Below are 21,485 nucleotides of genomic sequence, written 5' to 3'. Positions count from 1 at the left end.
ACCATAGCTGAAGAATAATCTAATTCAGGGGAACTCATTTGTCAACAACAATATGGATCATGTTATTGAATCATAAACAACAATATAAATATTGCTCTTGCTAAGAATGCTATCATCTCAAAAGTACATAACTCACACAAATACAACTATCAAGCACTCTTACGAAGAACATGGTAACAAACTCATGAATAGGAGATAGAGGAAAAGAGGAGAGAGGGTGGACATGCTTTTATTTCACCAGATACAAAATGTCAAATAATAGGGACACTGAAAACCTATATAAAAATACACTGGCTAGTGGCTAGTGACTACTCATCCGTGAACAATATTTATGGTAATTATAGTAATATTAACTATTATATATATATATATACTACTACTGAGCTTGGCACATGCAATCTGGTGCAGGATATGTGTATATTGACTGTTTTGGCCTTCTTAGCCTGAGTTGCCCTTGTCTATTTTCGTGACCTTCAATCACTGATTGCTGAAATTCTGGCCATTCCATGGTTTTATTGAGGAAAAGCTGCCCCATCAATGCCATGTTTGGCCTTATGGTCTTTAGGTTCAAATAGGTTCTATGTCCAACCTATATCATCATCCAAAATATTGATCATTAGTTATGATCCAATTCAATTCCACTGTCTTTAGATAGACAGCATTGCTATTTATTCATACCAAGTACAAGTGATGACATTTAATTTTAAATTTCAGAACAAAAGTTAATCCGAATTCTCAAATAAATGTATCTGGAATTGTATCCAAATACATTGATTTTGTAATGTAGCAGTTTGTCCAATTCAATAATTGTTAAGTAGGATGGAATAATTGAAATTTCCCTAATGTTTATTTTTAAGAAATCAAGATATTTCAATTCTTTGCCTTGGCCAACAGGGAACTTCATTATGATATGACCCTTCAAACTTTCACTAGGCCCACATGATGTATATATATCATTCCATCATTATTATTCAATACCAGTTAGGTTGGAAGAAATAGCATAGCATTGAAGAGACTTCAAGACATATGATAGAACATAAATTGAAAAATAATGTAGGTAAACATAAAAATAGTGCAACTCACCATTGCATTGTGCATATTTCCTGGAGAAGCGGAAATGAAAATGTCACTGTGCACGCCGATATAGTAATCAAGTGCAGCTAATACAGAAGCTTTTCCCTTTATCAGGGTCCTCTCCTCAGGTGAAGTAAGGCTCTTCTTGTCTTCCATCAGTGGAAACAATTGCCTCAAAGTTGAAATCCTTGCTTCTCCACCATAAACCTGGAAAATCATCACTACTATTTCTTAAAATTGATGAAAATGGAATCATCTTCCTAATTATAGAAGATGACAATCACTTGCAGACAAGTCTTTCAAGTGTCAAACTAAGAAGCAGCAGACAAGTCTTTCAAGCTTCAAACTAAGCAACATGATTAAAAAACCTTGTGCGAGGCAAGATAGACGCGAGTGCTGTTGTCGAATCCCAGAGCTGCTAGTAGTAAACCAATCTCTTCTGGAGTCATCGGGCAGCGGCCCTGACCCCTCAACTCCTCGTCGGTAAATTGGGAATTAACCACCCTTCCTTGCCACATGACCTGTCTATACTTTGCAAGGGCCAACTTTTCAGCTTTTCCGCCACCAAAATCACAGGCTGAATGAGCTGCCATATCCTGCCGAAAAAAGAGAACCAGAAAAAAATGTATATATATTACATAGCTAAACTTCAAGTTTACAAACAAATCCACTGTAACAAACGAAAAAAGAGATACATAGTGAAGGAACCACCCAAGCGCACCTGAACTACAAAATTCTCATAGGTGTGCTAATTTAGATTTTAACTTGTGTATAAGACAATTAATGATCTGGACATATTTACCTCTTAATTTAATATTTACCTCTTCCATGATAAGCAATGTTTGCATTATAAGGTGCCACCAAATGGATGCAACTCAAGCACTCTCATAATGAATAGATAGTCGTACCACCAAAATAAAAGAAAAAATAAATAGAGACACACATTACAATCTCGTATAGATTTTTAAGATTATCAATAAATGAAAAAGTGAAATACCTTATCAAAACGAAGGTGAAGAACAACAAATTTGCCTGCATTACTAGCACCAGCACCAGTGACTTCTCGGATGTAGTTGGGGCTCATTTCTCCATCAGCTTGTTGAGGATATCGCAGACGGTTTATAAGGGCATCTCCGAGTGTTCTAATATGCGGAACAAAGACTAAAGCCTGAAAGTTGACTTTACAGCGCAGGTGCTGGATATCCATAGGTAAGTTGTCATAACTCAGACGGTGAGAAAATGGAGAGATTGCAGCAATACCATAGCTGCACGAAATACAAAGAATTATAAATTATTTGAAAAAGAACATAGAATAATGGCATCAAGAAATGGAAAACTTCTCTAACATGAAGTAAGGATCAATTCATTTTCAAGAAGAGGTAAATACCATAATGATTGCATCACATGTGCATGAAAGAATTGATACAGAACATTCAAGGTGTACAATTAGCATTAAAGTAACAGATTAAGGTGGTTACAAACCTCTGCAGAACAGGTAAAACATTTTCGAGATACCAGTGGGCTGATGCATGCACGGGTGCAGCCTTGATTCTGGTTTCTCGAATAGCGATGGAATAGTACTCCCTTGTGCTCCAGGAGTACTCATCAGGGAGCTCTTTAACTATGGAAATATCATCCTTCAATACATCAATGAAGTGATCCACATCAAATATATCAGAGAAGGAGCTGCAGAGAAAAATAAGCAACCTCAATGCTACACGTCATGCAAAATCCATAGGGTTAAAAAGATTGCACAAATTGCAATTATGGTGTCCGAAACTTACCTGGAATCTCGCCAAACAGGATTTACTTCAAGGTATGGGATCACAAGAGTTGCATTCAGTATCTTTGCAACAGCAACTGCATCGCATATCTACATAAAAATAAATGAATACTTAGCACAACTAATATTATGCATACAAACGATAATGCTTCTGATGTAGTTAATAAACTTTAAATACCCACCCCCATCCTCTGCTGGTTCAAACCGCCATCAAGAAATACTTGGATATATCCCTCAGATTTTTCTGGTAATGCTGCTTCAATCAATAAAAAAGCCAGCCACAAAAAGATTAAACAAACTAGTAGACATATCAAATGTTCTCAAACTTGCAACAAACAACAAAATAATTTATTCTAATTTCTCTTACTTGGCTTTGTAGATTCAACAAAAGGTTTCCATCCATGGTTTTCCAAAGGTGCCCAAAGTTCAGAAAGTTGTGATGTTGGCTATTCAGAGAGAAAAGAACAAGTACAGATGTTTCAATAACATAATCCAGTTAGAATCATTTGAAAATGCATTTGTTGCTCAATTAAGTCTTACTGTTTCGCGTTGCACAGCACTCTTCAGAAGACGCGAATGCCTAGGTTTTATAGGATTATAGACCTACATGAAGCAAGGTTGCAAGTTAGAAGGCAATCAGATAATCTAATTATTAATGATATACGCAAACCAAAGAAAAAACTAGGCACAGTGAAAGCATAATGTCAACAATGTTCCTCTGACATGATGATCACACTAGTGATGAAAATAATCATGAACGGAAAAATATTTGTTCAATAATCATGAGAGTAAAGTGCAAACAATCCACCCTTCTTGACACCTTATTCATGTTAAGTCACTCATAGGGCTTAGAAGTCGATAAACACTATTAATGGTGTATACTGAAAACCAGTAGAGCCTCCATTCCCCATTGCTATGCACAATCATATTTGGAAAAGGGGATAAAGGTCAAAATAACTTCAAAATATTTCTGTCAATAGACACTTTTTAGCTAATTTTTGGAACTCAAAAAAAGGAGGGGTACAATAGACGTGTTTGGCAAGTAAATATGGAGAAACACAGATAGATAAAATTTTGTCTCCGCCATAGAAGCAATTTGCCTAGTTCTATATGGCTACTTTACCAAATAGGATCGTGTATCTAGTGTCTCTGTAAAATCATCTTGAGACAAGAAGATACATCTCTACTACCCCACTATCATTATCATTATCATTTCTGTCCAAATATCAGAACTTAAGCTAAATGATACTTAGCTATATCGTTTCTTTCTCTCTCTTTTTTCCAGATTTTTCAATTTGGATTTCCTCCTTTCTTTTTTGCTAGAAAAACAAAAAATTACAGACACTTGGCAAACAATACATGTCCAAAAAATAAAAAATAAAAAAGAAGCTAACCAAGGAGCCGTGATTTGCTCCAATTTTGTAACAACCAAAAAATCATAATTAATGGCCTCATCAATTGGCTAAAAATAACAAATAAGAATAATAGACACACATAAAAAGTGACTGAACTTCAATCCCCAAAATGAAACTTTACTCTTGCGCAACTCAAGTTACACCGACACTCATCAACAACTGAAAACCAATAATAATAATAACAATAACATCACAGAATCTTCCAGTAAAAAAAAAGTATATAACGGTAATAAAAATCTTGAGAAAGAAAAATAGCATAACCAAAAGAAAATTATAACGCTAATCTACCTGTTCCACCGAAAAAAAAAATTAAAACTATACAATAAAAATCAAAGATAACAAACAAAAGTGAAATGAAGCTAACTAGCTAAGGCCTAATTTAAATAAAAGAAAAAAAACTCTGACCGTGTACATAGAAGAGGCATGGTTGAGAGAGAGTAAGAATGCAAGTGCAAATAGCATAGCCTTCTGAGGCTGAGAAGTATTGTTGTTCTGCTCCATTGCCATGGCCAGAGAAGAGGTTGGTTCGTTGAACCTCGGATCTGGAAACTGTAGAATCTGTTTTCAGCACCGCCACCACCAGAAGAAGAAGAAGAAAAAGAGAAGAAGAAACACGGTGTGTGGTAAACGGTGTAATGTAATGTAACTAACTAGAAAACTAATAATAAAGAGCACAGAAACAGAAGAAAGAAGAAGGAGGAGAAAGCAAACCCCTTCACCATAATGATCCCACCTATTTATAATATATCCAACGGACTATTAAATACAGACATTAAAAAAATAAGTATAACTATGAATACAGTGTATAGTGTATGGTATGTGAAAATAAAATAAAATAATAAATGAAATGAAGTGAATGAATGGCTTTGAAGTTTGAAGGAAGGAAGGAAGGGAAGTAGAGAGAGTAAAGGAGGGTCACATGGACACCTGGACGCACTCACCGAATTAAATAATAATTGTTAGGATGAGATGATGGGGTTCCTGTTCTTATCAACACGGAAGTGGATCCTCTCCAATAAAAAAAATTAGATAATATTTAGTGTTTAATTTTATTATTTATTATTTTTTTATTTATTTTTTGTTTCATTTATAAAATTAAAAATAAAAAATTATATTTTATTCTCTTCAATAAAAAAATGAAGATGATCCATTTCCTATCAACACCACCCTCTCCCAATTACACGCACTTGTAATTTCTTTTCATCATTTATCATTACATTTCTATGTAATATTGTAAATTTTATTTCCTGAAAATAAGGGTATATGTTCAAAATTCAAATTATTACTAATAAATATATTAAAAAATTAATCAATTTAGATTGATCGAATAATTTATTTTTTTATTTAAATAAATATTAAAAATTTAAATTCTATTTTTGTATATATAATAATTTATTAATCAACAATAAACTCTTAAATTGAACTGTCGAAATATATTGAAAAATTAGTTAAATTTTTAAAAGGATTTTTTTGTTTAAGGAAACTTCTTAAATCAGATTTTTTTGCAATAATAAAAAAGATCATACTTGATTAGTTAATTTCTTTATATATATATGGACTACAAACTGTGATCATGTTGTATTCGTCTTCAAATTAGTAATGGTCACATGTTGTTATCTTTTACAAAAATTTACAAGGCCAACAATATATATAGTAATGAACAATTAATCAACACGTTAAATTCCTTTTATTCTATTAATTTATGTATGTAGGTGAAATATTAATTCTTTCTATTATATAAAATCCTCAGATACAGACAAAAAATATGCATTCATGAATTATTATATATAAATTTTTGTGCATATTAGTTACATGTCAGTCACATAGCGAGATCCTAATAATATTTATAAGAAACATAATATTAGAAATAAAAAATTGTATGAGGAAAAAATAATAAAAAAATTGTCATGTCTAAAAGACTAAAACCAAAGGGCAAAGCGAAAGGGTACAAAAGTAGGGATTTTTACGTTTAACATAAAGTGGGGGAATCACGAAGACGAAGAAAAAAAATATACTATCAATAATGTTAAGTAATTAATTTTCTTAATTAACATCAACAAATTTTTTAAATGTAAATATTAATAATTTAATATTGATTAACTAAAAATTTGGTTTGTAAATTTTTTTTGGAAGATTATATAAAGTGGGTGGGTTCACATCATGAGTCACAAGAGTCACATACAGGTGTTCAATTCTGATGCGTTTGTGTGTGTAAATGGCGACTTCTGATTGGTCAATGGCCACTTTATATATGTAATTGCTTCTTCTTTTTTTTATGTGAATGTGACCACCGACACCTTCCTCTATAGTGGAAAAATAAATAGTATCCTGTCAACTTTGGCTTTTTATGTGATTGCTTCTTCTTTTTTGTTTGAAATAATTTTTTTAAAAAATGAAATATGATTTATAATTAAAAAGATTTTTGTTAAATATGATTTATTCGGTGTATCTATATATCGTTTGAGACGATGATAATAGTTGACATTGTTAAATATAATTTATTTTTTTAATTTATAATTAAAAAAAATATTCTTAAAAAAGTCATGCTTGTTGTCTATATATTTTTATGTATTCTTATATATTATTTGTAGATCTATGTACTATTTAAAGATGATGATAATAGATTAAAAATATGGGATTCAAAAAATTTGAAAAGAGTTCGCCAGAGAATAAGGCAAATTTTATAATTTTTATAGAATTTTTATAGAATTTGCCGGAGTGCAACCAACTTACTCTAAAAAAAACATATTTAAAAAATTAAAATTAAAAACTAATGTTTGAGAAAATATAAATTTTTTTATTTTATTTCTGAAAAAAATCTTTATTTGGACCCTCAAGTCTTCATCATTTCTTTTTTTTCTACTATAAATGCTATTTTTAGATTCAAGGCTAAAATTTTTATATATGAATAATTTTAATGTGAAATACAAAAATATTTAATTATTTTGGTATTTTATACAGTTATGGTAGTAGTTGTAATAAAAAATATTATTTTAATTATTAAAACACAAAACGTCATTGACGTTTTGTTAAAAAATTATTATTTTAATTGAAGAAATACAAAACGTCACTGACGTTTTGTAAATAACCATAATTGTGTTTAACACATAGTTTGGTTCATGATGAAAGATTTCTCCTCTAATAATACAATATTAAAAAGAAAAAGTTCTCATTTTTGTACTAATTTTTTTAACACCGAGTAAATGAATATATTTTATTTTATTTCCCCCGCAGTTGCATGGTTTAATTTCTAAGTTGAGACATTAATTTAGTAGTGTACTGTGTGTCTTCATACCTACCTAATTCAATGTGAATAAAAAATTAAAGGACTGAAGAATAATTAAGTGACTCAGCTATATATATAATGAAGTTTCTATATTAATGTAAGGGATTTGTTTTAGCGTGTGAGAACTCATGTGATGCATAATATTATTAGTAAAAAGAAAATGCATTAATGGTGTGTTAGAAAAGGTTACTGTATACAGTTGGAATTTAACATTATTCCATAAGAATAGCCGAATATATATTGTTTCTTAATACAGTTGTCAGTTTACAAAAATGTTAATAATGTTCACTTGTGATTATAATTTTGATAATGTGGCTAAACTGGATACAATATATACGGTCTAATATAATGAAAGCTAGATATATATACATTATCAAAATAATAATCATTATAAGGGGATACTATATTTAGCTACCATTATATATCTAATAATAAGTTACTCTAGTTCTAATTTATGTACTTACTCAATTATTAGAGAACAAAAAATACTAAAATTTATTTACCATTCTGTAAAAGTTTGTAATAATCCTCCTGAATCATGTTTCTAGAGAATCTTTCTAAAAAAAAGTTTCTGGCTTCTTACGTTCTTTTCTTGTATATTTGATTTTCTTTTTGAATTGGCATTGTTTTTGTTTTGATTTGTCGGGGTAAGAAAAATGTTTAATTCATTTTTATTGAAATTGACGTGTTGCATAAGGCTGCTCAATATATATAGGTTACGGGTGTAAATGGGGCGGCCTGAAGACTCGATCCGGTCTCAAGTATTTTAGAGATTAATTTAGTGTAATTTTATTGGGTCAAAAGTCGAATAAGAATTTTAAAAATTGATCCGGTCATTACTTCGGGTTGGGTCCGAACCATAGCTCGGGTCATCCAAACTCGGCCCACCGATTTTCATATACAATTAATATTTTGTGTTATTAGTGATGGATGATGGTTATTTTTATGTGAAATTTAAATACTATAAATCTTAATATTTTATGTTATTAGTCATTATAAGATTATAAGTTAATGTTTTGTATTTAAAATGCATAAGACTTTAGACTAATACATGATATTATGTTATTTGTATTGATTTAAATATTTGGTGTTATTAGACAATATTAGTATTGATTATGGTTATACTTTAATTTTAAAGAAGGGTTGGTTCTTGTTATATTTTTTAAGTGAATTTTACTATGTGAATTGTGAAATAATGGTTGGAGATTAGGTGATTTTTACATCCTAAAAACCCGATTTTTACCCAACTCGAAAGTGCGTAACTTTCATCTGGTCTAAAATCAGGTTAAGATCTAAAAATTAGACTCCATCTATATTTTGAATCGAATCCAAACTAAACCAAACCCAATATGATCCGACCCATATACACTCTTAATATAGACCATATCATTTAAATTTTAAAATAACATCCATAATCTATACTTTTTTTTTTAATTAGTTGTCATTAAATTGCTTAGTCTTTAAAAAGAAGGAAGTCCAATTTCGAGAGTTCTGAAAGAGAAAGTTATAGATCCAGATACTATTTTCAGTATTCTGTGCATTAAAAATACTAAATAATGGTCAATATCTTTCGCCATGCATCAACAATATTATTATTCAATAAAATAGAACAATTTAAGGAAAAAACGTAAGTAGGTTTGTTAGATTGGATTCTACTTAGGTTTGATTTAAATATATATAGAGTTCGAGACTCCAAAATAAAGAATTTTAACATAAGATAAAATTGAAAAACTTAAAGAAATGCAAAATTCACACACTTAAAAAAAAATCTTATGTAAAAAAATATAATAGATATATAAATATTCATATACTTCTTCTATCAAATTAAATTGTAAGATAAATAATTTTATAACAATATTAGAATATATTCTATGCTTAAAAAATTGTGTTTATTGACAGATATTTTAAATGTGTATATAAATATTTTCATATTAATCACTAAAATAGTGTTCTTGTTCTTATTATAATTATATTATAGAAAGAAATAAATTTGTACCATTTTTTCATTTATATAAAAAATGCATCGATTAACTTGTAAATATTTTATTAATTATGTCAATCATCTTGTGTTAATATATGTCATAAAATTATTTATCCCAAAAATTTAAGTTTATTAATAAATAAATATACATAAATAATAATTATACATCTTATTCTCCGTTTTACATGAAAAAAATTAAATATCGTAAAAATTTATTTATTTTAAAACTTAAACTAATAAAAAAGTTACATGAATGCACGATATTTACCATACAAATTATATTATTTGACACAATCGTGCATTTTACATATCGTGTAGATTAATTTAACATTGTATGAGTACCAATGTTCTGAATTTTCAACATGATAAGTTGACTATTTATTAGTAGATGTGTATGAACTATTGAACTCCTAAGACCTAAGTTGGCACATTTATTATATAGTTGGAGTGAAATGCAAAATTGATCTTCCAACAATAATAATAATAAGCATGACTAGTTGACAGTTGTCTAGTTGAATTAGAAAATTATCGGAACTAAATTGACCTTGCTGTTTCATAATTATACAATAAATTGCGGTTTAAGGAAAATTTAACATTAATGCAATTTGGTTATTAACACCTTATCTTATCTTAATTAGTACATGGTACGGTATAAATTAAAGCATGTTAAGAATAATTTCGTGCTTTTTAGTTTAATTTTTACACGTCTCTGTGTATATCTCGTCACTTTTGAAGGTTAACGTTGTTTTCGCAATCACTTTTTTGATTGAATAACAAGAAGAAAATTCAATTATTGGGGGACCTAGCTCTTCATATATAGACGGATTTTCTTCTTTCTTTTTTTTTTTCCTATTAAATGAAGAATAAATAGAATGACCAAATCTGTATCCAACAAAATATTATGGCTATCTACACTTCTGTCCAGGACCCAATCTTAGTTATGAGAATATATATATAGTGTACCTCTATCAATTATTCTTTTATAAGTTAAATATGTATAATAGTCACATATAAATATATAAAATATCTTTAATTCAAGTTTTAGTATAACAAAATGAAATATCTTTTATAATTTATATATAATAAAAATATTTTTGAAAACATATATATATATATATATATATAGGATGAAGTACTAAATTGGTCCGCTATGTTTGGGCGTAATTTTGTTTTGGTTCTTAAAGTTTAAAGTATTTTATTTGAATCTAAAAATGTTTTATTTAGTTTCAATGTAGTCCGGTTAAAGTTAAATAATTAATGAAATGTCCTACATGACAACAATATAAGAACAATGTCGATAATTTGGAGAATAAGTACAAGTTCTAGAGGTGCAAAATTAATCGTGGATGTATCAATACTTTTATTTATTATTTTTCTTACAATTTAAATAAAATAATTTTTATATAACTAACGAGAATGATAAATAAATGTATTGATGTATCCACGATTGATTTTGTGCCTCTGGAGCTTGTATTTATTCTTCAAATTATTGACCTTGTTCTTGTGTTGCTATCATGTAGGACATTTCGTTAATTATTTAACTTTGATCTCACGATAATTAAATAAAACTTTTTTAGATTCAAATATGACACTTTAAATCTTAAGGACCAAATTAAAATTACATTCAAACATAAAGGATCAATTTAGTACTTTACTCTATATATATATATATATATAACGAATCTCTCTATCCCCATTATATATTGCATAAATTATATATTATACAGATATGATAAAATTAATTTTTAGAAGAAAATTATACATCTAACCTCTCAATTCTCGTTATATATTTTATAATATAGATATAAATATATATTCTGTTTGCAGTTGTGATACTGATATATGTCTTAAATGTTTTTTCTTTATAATCTTCTTTGAAATCTTGGTTAATTTTTTTAGATATTGGATAAAAATTGGTGTAATTTTTTAATATTAAAAATTATAGTGTTTTATAAAATTCTGAAAGTTATAGAATTTGTTAGAGTGTGAATTGTCAAATTAATATTTTTTAAATTTATAAAGACAATATACAGACTGCGTATTGTATTATTTTAATATTAAATTACAATACGTAAACTACGTATTATATTATTTTAATATTAAATTATAATACACAGTCTGGATATTATAAATATACAAGTTACGTATTGTCAATATAATACGTATTATGCGTATTGTATTTGTACAGAACAACACTCCCATAACACTGTAAAATTCTATTTTTTGTAATATTAACGTAAAATTTTCTCCACTTTTTTATATTAAAATAAAAAATTCGTCAAGGAAACCAAAAAAAAACAAAAGGAAAACATTAAATATATGAAATTGGATCCCGTGTGATAAGAAAAAAAATTTGCTGTTGTTATCCTGAATTGCTGATGCTCAAATATAGATTTAAGAATAAATAACAACTAGGTCATAACTTTTTATTTTAAAAATAAATAAGTTATTAATTAATTAAAAATTTAAAAATATTTTTTATTTTTTAAAATGTGAGATATCTAAATTTTTCTAAAAAAATAATATATTTTTATATTTTTAATTAATAAAAAAATATATATCTTCAAATTAAAAAACTAGAGATTTGTGTCTGGATTTAATATTTTAATTATAGAAAGCAACGAGAGGCATGAAAAGTAGCATCAGATGCATGGCTTTGATAATTGGCATAACAAGCACACGAGATTCTGAATTCATGCTTTGCTTGTAAGCCTTTTAAGGTGTCCCTCTTTCACAACTCATTCACCTCTTTTCTGTCCCTCCAATATTCTTAAATTATCACCCAATTTATATGGATTCTTCTTTTTTTTTTTTTTTGCTTTTCTTTTTACAATAATATTTATTCTTCAATTTTTCTTTTTATCTTTTTTCATTTCTCGCTGAGATTGAATATTCATTATCAAACATGACTAATCTTTTTTCAATATACTACGTCTATACAAAATATTCGTCAATAAATTAATTATTTATATAAAATATATATTAAAATATAAAAAATATAATAAAAATAATAAAAAAATACATGTATTTATTCATAATAAATACATGATAATAATTGATATAGTAACTAAATTTTGTATGCACATAATATTTTTATTATTTATTACTATATGGACATTTTAGCATGTAGTGAGACAATTGATCAAAAAGTTTTTGAAAAAAAAATTAGTGTGTAAATGATAGAATCACACAGAAATTTAACAGCTATTCAATAGTTTCCCCCCGTAACCACAATAGTGATAACGAATCCTGAGTTACATTCATTCATTTTTATTATTATTTTAAAAGTTTAATTTTAATATAGGTAAAACGTATCATATTATTGTGTAATTACATCCATTTTCAATAACAGAGTTAATATAAAAAGTAGTTATTTTTATTGATGTAACATTACATAATTGAATATACGTGTAAAATTACTTTACGTACATTGACAACTGACAAGTACATTAAAATTAAGTTATTTTTTAAATGTTGAAACAGTTTTTTTTTTAATTAAAAAAAGGGGCAAATAATAAAGGAAGCTAAGGTTATTAAGTAGTGCAATGTCACATAATATAAGGTAAAAATATTTGCTAAGAACTAAAAAAGTGGTTAAAGAAGTTTAAAGGAATATAAATCAGCCTACCAATCAATTGACAAAAAATAATGTTACATCCTTGTCAAAATATATATAAATAAGTAAATAAATAAATAAAATGTTACATCTTTTAATAACAGTATCTATCAAGCAATAATTTTTGGTTTGGAATACTAGGTAAACAAAAGTGTGCTGCAGTAAGCGTTACGTTGTTATTATATTGACACAAGAAATTGGAAAATTGTGTGTGCTGCTTTTGTTTGTACCATATCTTGATGGCACAATAATGTCCATAAGAGTGAATACAACATTAACAACAGTGACAAATGGGTCCTATGTTTGAAAGGCATTAGCAATAACACCACTTCCAATCACTGATTACAATTAAGGATTTGTTCAACTCAAAGAGGTTACTGGGTCAATTTGTTGCAAGCTGTTTCTTGGATACATCCTATGAATCTAGCATATATTATGTGTTATATATTCATAATTTGTATCATATGCCTATAGTATTGTGTTTAACTCTTTTCTCTCGTGTAGAACGAAATCATTGCTCAAAATTCCATTTTATATATGTACATTATTTCGGTTTTACTATGTATGTATTTTAGTGAGAAAAAATATGACGAGTGTATTATTGAAAAATATGACGAGTGTATTATTGAAAAAAGCATCAAAGGAGTGACAAAAGAAAAAGAAGAATGGCATAGAAAAAAATGCAAAAATTCGATAATTTCACCGCAAGGAAAACAACCTATCCTCTTCAAGGAGGATATCATGGCTCTGATACCATGTTATCTGAAGAGTGTATTATTGAGTGTATTCAAGTTGTCTCGCAAGTTGTCTAGAATGATACAATATAAAGGGTATTTATAGGTATTAAGAGAATCGTAATAATAAAGACGTAATCACCTCAAATAAATATTCAGATATACTAAATAATACTAATTGATCCTAATTGATCCTAATTATATTCTAACAATCAGAACTACTTTTTAATTAGTTAATATTAATTATTTTTATCATAAAATTATTTTTTCAACTCTTATTTTTTAAAGAATTAGAAATTAGAGTTTAAAATTTAAAATAAAAAAATAATTTTAAAAAGTTGACTAATATTAGTTAAAAAAATTGTCTTCTTAATTGATTTTTTTTCTTTTCTATATTTTTTGGATACATATCCATAACATACAATATGTTAATTCCTTGAGTAAAAGCTCTAGAAAATAAAAAGCAAGAATGATTTTTTTTTCTTTGAAATTACTATGTATATTATTCCTTTTAGGAGAGGAAATCCTATTTGTGCTATGATCATTCATGTTATAAATATGAATTAGTTTTCTTTGATAGATTTTTTTTCCCCATCAACAAAACTTGAATTAACACCTTCTTGCTTAAGTGGAAATGAGCATATACCACTCAAGTCAACTCTGATTTATAATTCTACAAATAAGAAATCAAACAAAGTTCTAAACTAAATAAAATATCCATCAATATATTTGGGGAAATTAATATTATAAAAAATTAATATTCTTCACTCAATTAATCTTCTTCACTCCATAAACAATTAGCATCATTGTAACTAACGAGTTCCATTGTAATTAACAATTACTCAATTAGTGCCTTTTGGAGTTTGGAAAAGAAATACTAACACATTCCCTGCCTTGTTATATTAGGGAAAAAAAAAAACTAAAAATAACAACTCAAAGGTGCTGATTTCTAATACTGAAACCGTCCCTTTGAAGTTTGAAATGTATTATTATTATTATTATTATTATTATTATTAGGAGAGAGAATTTATTATTGGATAAGTAAGTATTCGGAGACAGAGGTTATCACTCAAATCGTTATCACCGTTAATTGAAGAGAAATGATAATCCAATAGGGAAAAGCGACAATATCGTAATCAATCCATATTATAACCCTCCAATCTTAATCAACTCCAAACTCAATTCCTATATAATATAATAATCTTGGCAAAATAATTGGGTGAATTATTGGTACGAATCATATATTTTTAAATGTTTGTGCGGAGAATAATAATTCATTCTCTCGGTTCAGTTTAACATTTATTATTCTGTGACTTATGATATATGGACGTGCCTAAAATTTATGTATCAAAATTTACTTGTTTTTATAAGAAAAATAAAAAATATACTATGTAACACTTGGTTACTCCTATAATCCTTTTTGTAAAACCACATGATGATAGATTATTAGCTAAGATCGGATAAAAATTTACTGATAGTGACTTGGGTTCCTTAATCAATAATTTTATTTATTTATAACTTTAACTAATATGTATCCTAAGAGTAGATATTAAGAATATTATTAGTAAAAATTATTAAATTTTTATTTTAATAAATATTTAATAAATATATAAAAAACTAAAAAAACATATTTTTTTAATTAGTAACTTTAATAGATAGTTTTTTTTTTAATTAAGAGTAAAACTCAAACTCGTAATTTTTAAGTAAATATGAAAAGACTATGATATTTAAGCTATAATTCGTTAGCAACTTTAATAAATAGTCTTAGAACATATATAAACTAAACATTTTATTTTTTTTTTGTCTTGATTTATTTTTGGGTTAAAATTTAGGTGTTTCAGATTTTTTTTTTTGTTTATCCAAACGGTATCCCCCAACCCGACAGGTTAAGGACTAATCCGTCGCGGATCTGAGCTCCATTTAAGGGATTTCCGCTGACCAATAGGTTGCTGCATGCACAAGCCGGGGTTCGAACTCCCGACACTTACTTAAGCGGACGAGTGAACTGAACACTCAACAAAAGGTGTTTCAGATATTTACTAGTTAACCAAGTCAAGAATAATTTTTATAATTTGTTTTAGCCCGAATTGACTTCTTCTATGTTCTAACCCGTATACGTTGGCCCAATCTTTTGCTATTTCCTTTGACTAAAAGACTTCAGTCCAGTTCACAACACTTTTTGTTTCTGGAATAATTTGCAACAAACATTTAGACCAAAAAAACAATGGATGTATCAGATATGGAGTGGCAATTTTTTTAAATAAATTAAAATAAATCTTTATTTGCCAGGGCACCAAAAAATCTTTAGTTTCTAAAATAAGATACAAAAATCTATTTGAATCGAGAAGCATTTCTACCAAAAAAAAAAAAAAAAGGAATGTTTGTATTAAAGAATTAAAAAATTATTTTAATTTATTTCAAAAAAGTTACCTATACAAAGTAATAAAAGTTTCATGCTAGATTAGAAGTGCAAAATTAATTTTAGTACTTCGTTAAATTTTTTTTCATTTGATTTTTACCTATTTTAGATAAAAGTGTATATAGATCTGATTAAATAAGTATATATATATATATATATATATATATATATATAATTTTGGAATTGAAATCCTATGTCATATACTTATTTATGAATCAAATTATAAGATATGACAGGCTTGATGAAAATTTTTTTAAAAAAGAATAAGATAATTTTTTTTCCTTGCTCTTTTGAAACTATTTAGAATTTAACGACAGATATCGTCATAGCAATAATTCTAAAAGAAGTATTTCAGTTTATCAAGAAATTGCTAGTTCAGGGGCAGGAATTGTAGCGACTTATGACAGGAATATATCAGAGCTTAATGACAGTGATAGCTACGGTAATATTGAGGACAGTGTGGGAGACAAAAGACATGTAAACGATGATGAAATCAATAACAGTGAGCATTTAAAATTGGGTTGGTAGAAAATAAAATGATTTGGGAATTAGTAAAGGAGTCAGGAGCAAAGTTATATAACGAAGGAGATGACATTATGGCTATTCTCCCACAATTGAAGAAATTGCAAAAAACAAAGATTGGCAAAACAAAAAGCGAAAACTAGACAGAGCAGACTCAAAACTAAAAAAAAGTGTGCAATAATTCCTTAAAATGATTTTTAGTTCTTGAAATGTTAGGAGGTTGAGAGATGATAGAAAATTGAGGATGGTAAAGGACCTAAAGCAAAAATATAGATTAAACATGCTAGGTTTGGTAGAGACTAAAAGGCAGTTAGTGACTAGTTTTGATGTTTCAAAAATTCAGAAAAATGGCTGTGCGGGGGTGGGACTAAGTTAAGTCTGTTGGTGCAGCTGGTGGGTTATTGCTGATATGGGATGATGAGTTTTTTAAAATTAGAAATTCTTATAAGAGTGAGAGATGGTTATGTGTTGAGGGGGTTCTGCTGAAAAATAATTACAATTGTGCTTTTATATTAGTTTATGGTGCACACGCTAGAGATGAGAAGTTTGTTATGTGGGAAGAGCTGAGTTACATAGCTGGATTATGTTAGGTTCCTTATTGTTTCATGGGAGACTTTAACAAGATTGTACAGGTAGAAGAAAGACGCGACACTGATAGATTAATCTTGTTGATGGAAGAATTCAAGAATTGGATACATGATATAGGGTTAGTGGACTTGCCGATTACTGACGGCAAGTTTACATGGTTTAGAGGTCAATCCTGTAGCTGTATTGATAGGGCCCTAGTTAGTTTAGAATGGCTTGAGGAGTTTCCAGAAACTCGATTATGAGGGGGTCCAAGGGGTTCTCTGACCACTGTCCTATTATGGTGGAAGATAAGTGGATTAGAGATGGTTTGAGGCTGTTCAGAAGTTTTGACTCATGGTTTACACATGAAGATTTTTGGAGGATGGTTAAGGAGGAATAGAGAGGATTAGGAGAGGTGCAATTCACAGATAAATTGAAGGCTTTGACAGTTTCTCTGGGAAGATGACATAAAGACAATTTTGGTGACATGGACAAGAAAATTATGAAGTTTGAAGAAGAGATTAAGAAGATTGAGGGCATGGTGAGTGATGGAGTTTATGATGGGACGGTAGAGGCAAGAAGGAGGGCGCTTGTGGCTTGCTGTGAGAAATGGTATGTGAGAAAAGAACTACATTAGAAGCAGATGTCGCGATCTAGACATGCGAGGGACATAGACAAAAACACAAGGTACTTCCACAACTTAGCTTCGGCGAGAAGGAGAAACAATAGAATAGATGTACTAGTCATTAATGGAAGATTGATAAGGAATCAAGGTAGGATTAAGATTGTGATTAGGGACTTTTATAAACACTTATATCATCAGGATGAGTCTCCATTGGTGGGTTTCAGAGATGGTCTGGTGAAAATGATTAGTGAAGAGGATGCTTTGGCTTTGGAAATGCAATCAACTAATGAGGAGGTTAGACAAGCAGTGTGGGATTATGAGTCTTCCAAGACTGGCGAAAGTGATGGTTACAACATGAACTTCATAAAGAAGTGTTGGGATGAAATTGGCTCTGAGTTCACGGTAGTGGTGTTGGACTTCTTCCAGTCTTCTAGGCTACCGACGGATGCTAATCTCACATGGGTGGCGCTGGCACCGAAGTTTACTGGGGCAAAGGAAATCAAGGATCTCAAGCCGATTAGTATGGTAGGATGTGTGTATAAAGTTATTTCGAAGATGCTGGTTAGGAGAATGCGAGCAGTAATACGGAAGATTCATGATGGGGCTCTTATTGCTTGTGAAATAGTTCAATGGATCAAGCTGAGGAAGAAGAAAGCGGTGATAATAAAGCTAGACTTCCAGAAATCATATGATAGAATCAAGTAGAGTTTTGTGAATTTTGTGCTACAAAAGATGGGGTTTCAACGGAGATGGAGGGGTGGGTTATGGAGTGTGTCAGTACGTGTTCTATGTCAGTTTTGATAAACGGCTCATCATCTAAGCCGTTTAAGATGGAAATGGGTCTACGACAAGGTGATCCATTGTCCATTTTTGTTTGTACTTGTCGTGGATGTCCTACACAGGATGTTTGGAGAGGCGGTTAGAAACTGGTGCATATCTCCATTATTGGTTGGAAGAGATCATATTGAACTGTCGCATCTTCAGTTTGCAGATGATACTGTTTTGTTTTGCCCTCCAGAAGAAGAGACCATTAAAAATTACAGAAGAATCCTTCGTTGTTTTGAATTGATGTCGAGGTTAAGTATTAACTTTGACAAATCTAGCTTGATTCCAATTAACTGTGATGATTAGTCAGTACAACATATGTGCAGCGTGCTGGGTTGCAAGGAAGCCTCTCTCCCAATTAAATACTTGGGGATCTCGTTAGGAGCTAATCCGAGATTGGTGAAGACCTGAAAACTAATTTTAGACAAAGTGGGAGAAAAACTTAGCATATGAAAAGCCAAAGTTCTCAATAAAGCTGGTAAGTTGGTGCTCATAAAATCTGTATTAAATAGCCTCTGAGTATATTATTTGAGTCTATATAAGGTGTCAAAGGCTATTGTAGAGAAACTTATTTCTCTATAGAGAAGGTTTCTATGGAACAAGGAGGATGGTAAGAATGGTATGGCCTTCGTCAGGTGGGAGGTGGTGCAGGTGCCTAAAAAGTTTGGTGGATTGGGTGTCGGAGATATCATGGTACGTAACACAGGACTCTTGTTTAAGTGGTGGTAGCGCTTTTTGAAGGAGGAGTATCCGCTGTGAAAGAAGGTAGTTTGTTCTTGTAATAACCTGAACCTGAATGCGTTGCTGTCCTCCCAGGTTCTACCTGTCCGGGGGTCTCTGGAAAGATATATGCCAGATACAGTTCAAAGACCAGTAAGTAAGGCTGAAGATGGTTACTGGGTTGTCTATGGAGATTGGTGATGGGAGACGGACTCGTTTTTGGCAGGATGTTTGGTTGCATGGTGGTTCTCTGAAAGATCAGTTTCCGAGGCTCTTCTCAGTTTCAAACTAAAGAGGATCCATTATGGAGGATTGTGGGTTTCGGGATGGGGTAGAGTGGATATGAAACTTCCAATAGAGGCGAGAGCTGTTTCAATGGGAGTTGGATTTAGTGAACTAGATGCATGATGCATTGAGCCTAGTCAACCTTGCTTATGGCAGAGATGATAGAGTTGTGTGAAAATTTGATAAATAAGGAGTCTTTTCTACTAACTCTTTTTGTGCAGGTTTTGAAGGCGAAAATAATTCTGGAAGATATAACAAATTACAGCTTTATTAGGACAATTTGAAAAGGTCTAGTTCCTCCAAGAGTTGAACTGTTTGTCTGGTTTATATTGTCTGACAAGGTTAATACGAAGGAGAGACGGCGTAGGTTTGGAGTTATCAACCAGGAAGATGTTGTATGCGTATTATGTAACAAAGATGTTGAACATGACCACCATTTGTTTTTGAGTTGTGACTTTACTTGGCAGATTTGGTGTGTTTGTTGGTTATCATTTGTTAGAAGACAATGGTCGTGCCCAGGGACGTTGAATGAGCATTTCCTAAGTTGGACAGAAATATCCACTAGTAAAGAGATGCGTAAGAGATGAATGGTGTGTTTTTGTGCGATTATTTGGAACATTTGATTAGAAAGGAATAGAAGGATTTTTCAGCATAAAAAAAGCGGTCGTCATTTACAAACTATAAAGAGTGGCTAGGTGTGGATCCTTTTTGTTGTTGATGCCAATGCTAAAAATGACAAGGGATAAAAATTAATGTTCTTTGTATTGGTACTTTTTGTTTTTTCTTTTATTTATGGTGGTTTTTGTAGTCTTTTTACGCTTCACTTGTTATATTATATTGAGTTGCTTTCTTTTAAAAAAAAAATTAAAAGCATTATTAAACACTATTTTCTTAAATACTAAAATAAGACAACCAAATATATATGTATATGTATATGAATAATAATAAACCTTTTTTTCTATCTTAACAATTTTTGATATCCAGATCGAATTATCCAACGTTCTAACAAGATATAGAGTTTTGACATTCTAAGAGTGCAACACAAATAGAAAAAAAAAAAAAAAAAAACTTAGACGCTATAACATAATAAATTTGCACAAGTACACATCCGAACATAATTTTACCAAGTGATCTGAGCATCATGATTAGAGATCTGAGGAGCTCACATAATCATTAAATTTATCATCAAATAATCCAAAACTCTTAAAGCTGTATAGATTTCTATTCATTAGAAGCGTAGATTTATTTTAGTTATCCATATTGATTGTAAAGGTTTATTTCAGTGTAGTTACAGATATGTACTGGCCTTCATTTTAATCAATGAAACCCAAAAAAAAAGCTTCAAAAAATATACCAAAAAATGAAAGTTACTCATTTTCCTTATTGAGGAAACTACTTTTTAACCTTAAAATAATTATACATCGACAATTCTAACCAAAGAAATTTTATAATTTCATAACTACTTTTTATGGAGGAGGTTATGTAATTTCTAGATGTATAATTTTTCTGGGTATAAATTTTTTTTATTATTTTTAACATTTAATTTTATTTTTTGGCAATTAATATTTAGCATTTTTTTTCCATTTACCCTTGATGAAATTATTAATGAATGATGCTTATTGTGTCAACTGTC

General features: G+C 29.6%; 1 protein-coding gene across 2 annotated transcripts; it reads right to left on the bottom strand.

Annotated features, from left to right (window-relative positions):
- Window positions 1-37: 37 nt before the first annotated feature.
- On the bottom strand, window positions 38-5,150 carry LOC130980261 (O-fucosyltransferase 39). 2 transcript variants are annotated; one of them, XM_057903940.1, is made up of 10 exons: window positions 4,678-5,150; window positions 3,398-3,460; window positions 3,225-3,303; window positions 3,040-3,113; window positions 2,859-2,947; window positions 2,557-2,760; window positions 2,072-2,339; window positions 1,443-1,670; window positions 1,084-1,281; window positions 38-589 (listed from the first exon to the last, which is right to left on the bottom strand). In XM_057903940.1, the coding sequence occupies exons 1-10, from the start codon at window positions 4,777-4,779 to the stop codon at window positions 377-379; spliced, it is 1,518 nt and encodes a 505-aa protein (XP_057759923.1). In that variant the 5' UTR covers window positions 4,780-5,150; the 3' UTR covers window positions 38-376. The 2 variants fall into 2 exon arrangements, with proteins under 2 accessions (XP_057759923.1, XP_057759924.1); XM_057903941.1 differs by having other exon boundaries at window positions 3,040-3,110; window positions 4,678-5,149.
- Between the last annotated feature and the right edge of the window lie 16,335 nt (window positions 5,151-21,485).

The sequence above is a fragment of the Arachis stenosperma genome, chromosome 5, assembly GCF_014773155.1.
Source record: "Arachis stenosperma cultivar V10309 chromosome 5, arast.V10309.gnm1.PFL2, whole genome shotgun sequence".
Classification (NCBI taxonomy): Eukaryota; Viridiplantae; Streptophyta; class Magnoliopsida; order Fabales; family Fabaceae; genus Arachis; species Arachis stenosperma.
This window is presented reverse-complemented; position numbering and strand designations above follow the sequence as displayed.

What these genes read in the sequence shown, in the direction of transcription:
- LOC130980261 (XM_057903940.1), bottom strand. Translation starts at nt 4,779, where the DNA reads ATGGCAATGGAGCAGAACAACAATACTTCTCAGCCTCAGAAGGCTATG. An exon ending in TGAACCAGCAGAGGATGGGG is followed by an intron (nt 2,948 to 3,039) that starts GTGGGTATTTAA and finishes ATTTTTATGTAG; the next exon opens with ATATGCGATGCAGTTGCTGT. An exon ending in GTTTTACCTGTTCTGCAGAG is followed by an intron (nt 2,340 to 2,556) that starts GTTTGTAACCAC and finishes TATTTCGTGCAG; the next exon opens with CTATGGTATTGCTGCAATCT.